Source organism: Stegodyphus dumicola, chromosome 1, assembly GCF_044657685.1.
Source record: "Stegodyphus dumicola isolate Sdum_Otavi_A_Nest chromosome 1, ASM4465768v1".
Lineage (NCBI taxonomy): Eukaryota > Metazoa > Arthropoda > Arachnida > Araneae > Eresidae > Stegodyphus > Stegodyphus dumicola.
In genome coordinates, this window is record NC_140768.1 from 85,169,438 (window position 1) to 85,173,774 (window position 4,337).

Here is a 4,337-nt window from a genome sequence, read left to right on the forward strand (position 1 = left end):
GTACAGTATTTCCGATACTGGCTAATATATAAAGCTATAAGAAATGACTGAAATATTTGAAACTATTTCAGTCATTCAGTCATAGTATTTGACTATGAAATATTTGAAATATGAAATGTACATAATATATATTCAAAACTTTCCCTGAATGTTTAGCATCAAAATTTTGAAAGCAATTTATGGAACTATGATGCTAAAAGAAGAAACTAAATGACGAAATTTTCGAAACTCAATGAAGTTTTATAAGTTAAATTTTCACTTTAAAAGGAAATTATGGAAATTCTTAGAAATTAAAGGAAACTGAACATATCTAGGAGAAGTAATTTATTGTAACATGATTAATAACTTAATTTATGACATTTACAAAGAAACCCGTTGCATAAGATTTTTATAAGATTGCCTTGCCAAGTCCACCTCCAAGAGCCAGTTTTCCAGCTCCCAAACCGAGAAGCCCATTGCCATAAGCAAGGGGGGCAGCAGGAATTCCGTGGCCTACAACACCGGCACCGAGAAGACCGTTACCGATTAGTCCATTTCCATAAGCGAGAGGAGCAGCAGCGATTCCGCGTCCAACAAGACCCATTGGAGCAGCAGCTACAGCAACAGGGGCAGCAGCCAAGGCGACGGGAGCAGCAGCAATTCCGACAGGGGCGACGTGGTTGATGGCAGTTTTGGAGGAGGAGACTGCGGGAACAACAGCCTTTCCAACAACGGCTGGTGCAGCGACTAATCCATATCCAGCTCCATAACCATATCCAGCTCCCAATCCATATCCGGCACCATAACCATATCCAGCTCCCAAGCCATATCCGGCTCCATAACCATATCCAGCTCCCAAACCATATCCGGCTCCGATAAGACCACTAGCTTGTGCAGCTGCGACGGCAGCGAAGAGAACAAGGACCTAGATAAAGAACAAAAACAAAAACAAAAAAAATATCTGTTAGTAATTAGCGTTATGATAGTGCAATTTCATTTTAAAGTTGTAACAGACCTCTGTAGAATGGCAGCAACTTAAATTATCAATGCAAACATGTGTAATCTCTACGTTAAAATTTGTATTGCGTTTAAGAACTATTTAGCTACCGTTAGAGAGCTATGCCTACATGGATGACTTTCTAAGGAAAACTTATTATTACTTACTTTCCGCATCGGGGAAGGGGGAATTCTAAGCAGTGAATTATTTCAGTATTACGCTCTAGTGTTATTACCATCTGCTTTACTACGAGGAACAAAAATTCCACTTTGCTATATTTTTTGATAACTTTACTGACATGGCCAAGGAATGAGAGATTAGATTATTAAATTTTAAACTCTCATTATTATTATTATCGCAGCTGTTATTTTAATTAAATTAAGTAAAGCTTATTATCATTCTTTTATATTACTTCTAACAAATATTTAAATAGGTGCAATGTACTTTTAATTGAATATATGCAATTTAATAAAGTCAAATCTTAATCCCGAAGTGAAATGAGATATATATGCGTGTTGTGCCAGGAATTTGGATTTAAAATTTAATACTTCGCTTGAATCGAAAATCTTTAGTTTCGACATGAAAACCTAAATCTCTTATATGTATAACTTGTAAAATCATAAAATTTGTCGTTAGCGAAGGTTTTGAAAGAAAACGCCTTAAAGAAATTTACCTTAAGAAGACTGCGTATTAAGTTGAAGAAAATCTTAGCTCTTAATTTATTGTAATCTCGAAAAAAAATTTGACTCTTCATTTATTATAAAGAATATATAATTTAATTTAATTTATCTGATAAGGCTAGGGGTTATGAAGTTGCTTATTTGGCCTCAGAGGGCCTTAATAATCTAGATAAGAAATTTAAGCCAGTAAGAGCGCATGACTTTGACGAGCTAGCAGGTGAAACTCCGAAAGGGGTCAACAAAATGCGTAAATGTGGGGACGTTATCTTTTCCAGTACTGTATGTGTGACAATCAGATGCGAAGCGAAGACAGACAAAAGTCACGAAGCGCAAAGGGAAGTAAACGTCAACAATCCAAGCTAGGTTACAAAGTTGTGGTCAGCAGGGGCATAGCTAGAGGGGGGCATCTGTCCCCGGGCGCAGAATCCAAGGGGCGCCAAACTGATGTTGCGATATTTTAGAATTAAATGTTTTCCATCCTTGGCAAGCAGTAGGGGGCGCGAAATCTTCAGTTGTCCCTGAGCGCTGAAAACCCTAGCTACGACTCTGGTGGTCAGTAAGCATGTGGCCATCAAATTATCTTCTGGATTTATTTGGTAACTGAGACCTTCTAAAAACTTTGCGATGTCGTAGCCAAGTCCAGTTCTGAAAAAAACGCTTTTATTAATGTTAAGTTTACGCTTATGTATCCTTAGATTGCCAAAAGATGGCGGTAGTGTTTGTTTGTGAAAAGAAACTGTGATGCCATAATTATGTGTATCAGTTCGTCTTTGGTGTTCGTAAATAAACGTTGTGTGGAATAACGCTCCTCTGTTTATTATTTTACATTCGATCCAGTCTGATTATTAGAGACTTACACATATTTTGTTTAATTGAGTTTATAAGATTATTTTCTCCTTTTTCCGCGCGTTTTTGTGATGTAATTGGAAGCACACATGATGCATATTCGAGAGGTCCAGAGTTCGAGTCCTGGAGAGGAAATCGCAAATTTTTTACATATCCTACTTAAAAAAATAATAATAAATAATAATAAAAATCTAATGATACTACAAGTTTTATAATGCGTTTTTAAGTATAATAATAATAACCAGTATAGGGTCAATTTTCAAGTTTTCTTGGATGAGTTTGTAATCAGGTAATGAATACTTACAATTCAGCTCAGAATCTTATTCTATACTACCTGAAGTTTGTGGAAGCCTGTCTTTGGGCCTGATGCCTAAGCTGAAGATGCGCAGTATAGAATTGTCCTTATATTGCATAGAAGATAAGTTTTTTTCTTTTTGCTGAATGACAGTCCAGAGTAATTACCGTGAAGTACAAAAAGATAACACAGACTTTCCCTGTGAAGTGCTTAATATGCCAAGTCTATGTGAGCCTGTGTTTAAGTATAACCACCAAATAACCTATATTATTTACACGATTCACAATTTTTTCAAGTAAAGAGAGGTTGTTAAGTTCTATTTTCCTATATCTGTTGGAAGAATGTAAGTATTTTTCCAGTGCTAAAATATTGCAGTAAATGCGTCTTGAGAACTTCTTCATCTCTTTACATTGCAGCATCACATAAATGCTACATTTCAGAATGAACAATGTATACATATAGGGATACATTTGTACCTGTATATGTATGAGAAGTAAATAGGTAGTCTTAATCTGAAATCGAAAAAATATGCTTTATAGGAAAATCTAAAGCTACCGCTAACGAAGGGAAGATTACAGTAAATTGAAAGCCTTTTTACAGAGTTTTTCAAAAGAAATTTGCTACTTTATGAGAAAACTGACTTCCAAAATATTTCAGAGAGGAATTTCTGATTCTGTGAGTTTCAGAATTAAAAGACATATTTATGAAGTATTTTTTTTTTTAAATTTCTTACATTCCATGTTATTTATAAGCTGTATTTTTAAAAAACGTTCAGCATTCAAAATACATTAATTTGCATTATTTATATTTTCAAATATTTATTTACACGATTTTATTAGAATAATTTATATGTGTTAATTTCAATATAAATAACGTGATATATTTAGATTCTTATTTACTTTACTTGATATAGATGGAAATGAAACGTCTGAAAAAGGAATTTTGATTTTATTAGATCAAAATACTTTTACGACAACATTTTATTTATATATCGGAAACGTTTAATAGACAATCTTTCACAGTAGAGCTATAAATAACACTGTAATAAGTAGTTATTTTGTTATTTTAAGTTATCTTTCATTTCATTAAACCATTCACATCAGCTCGTATACTGATTATCAAAGCCAGTCCGAATACACCTTGTCGTAAGTATTCCTATAAGAAATTCATTAGTTTAAGTAATTTAGATAAGTGAGCTTCTATCAATATAGATATGTAAAGAGTGCTATAATTCATATTACAGATTAACAATATTATGCTTTATATTTATTTCTATAAATATACTTTCAGTAAATAGCTTTTGTGGACTGACGGAAGAAGGTGTTATCCGAAGTGTTTCCGCCGTTCATGTAAATAGGTTCTATTGAATTTTACAAAGCATAAAATAAAATACATATGCTTACCTTTGCGAACATTTTCACGTTTTTTGAGTTATTCTGCCACGGAAGCGAATGCTTTTGAGAGGAACCATAAACTTTTATATACCAGAGATTCCGTATGAGAAATCAAATAAGGTGTGTCTAATGAAACTAAAGTGGTG

The 4,337-nt window shown here is 33.8% G+C and overlaps 1 protein-coding gene across 1 annotated transcript; it reads right to left on the bottom strand.

The window, feature by feature from the left end:
* Window positions 1-309: 309 nt before the first annotated feature.
* Window positions 310-4,337, bottom strand: LOC118196498 (uncharacterized). Its single transcript, XM_035367964.2, has 2 exons — window positions 4,201-4,337; window positions 310-904 (listed from the first exon to the last, which is right to left on the bottom strand). The coding sequence occupies exons 1-2, from the start codon at window positions 4,210-4,212 to the stop codon at window positions 389-391; spliced, it is 528 nt and encodes a 175-aa protein (XP_035223855.1). The 5' UTR covers window positions 4,213-4,337; the 3' UTR covers window positions 310-388.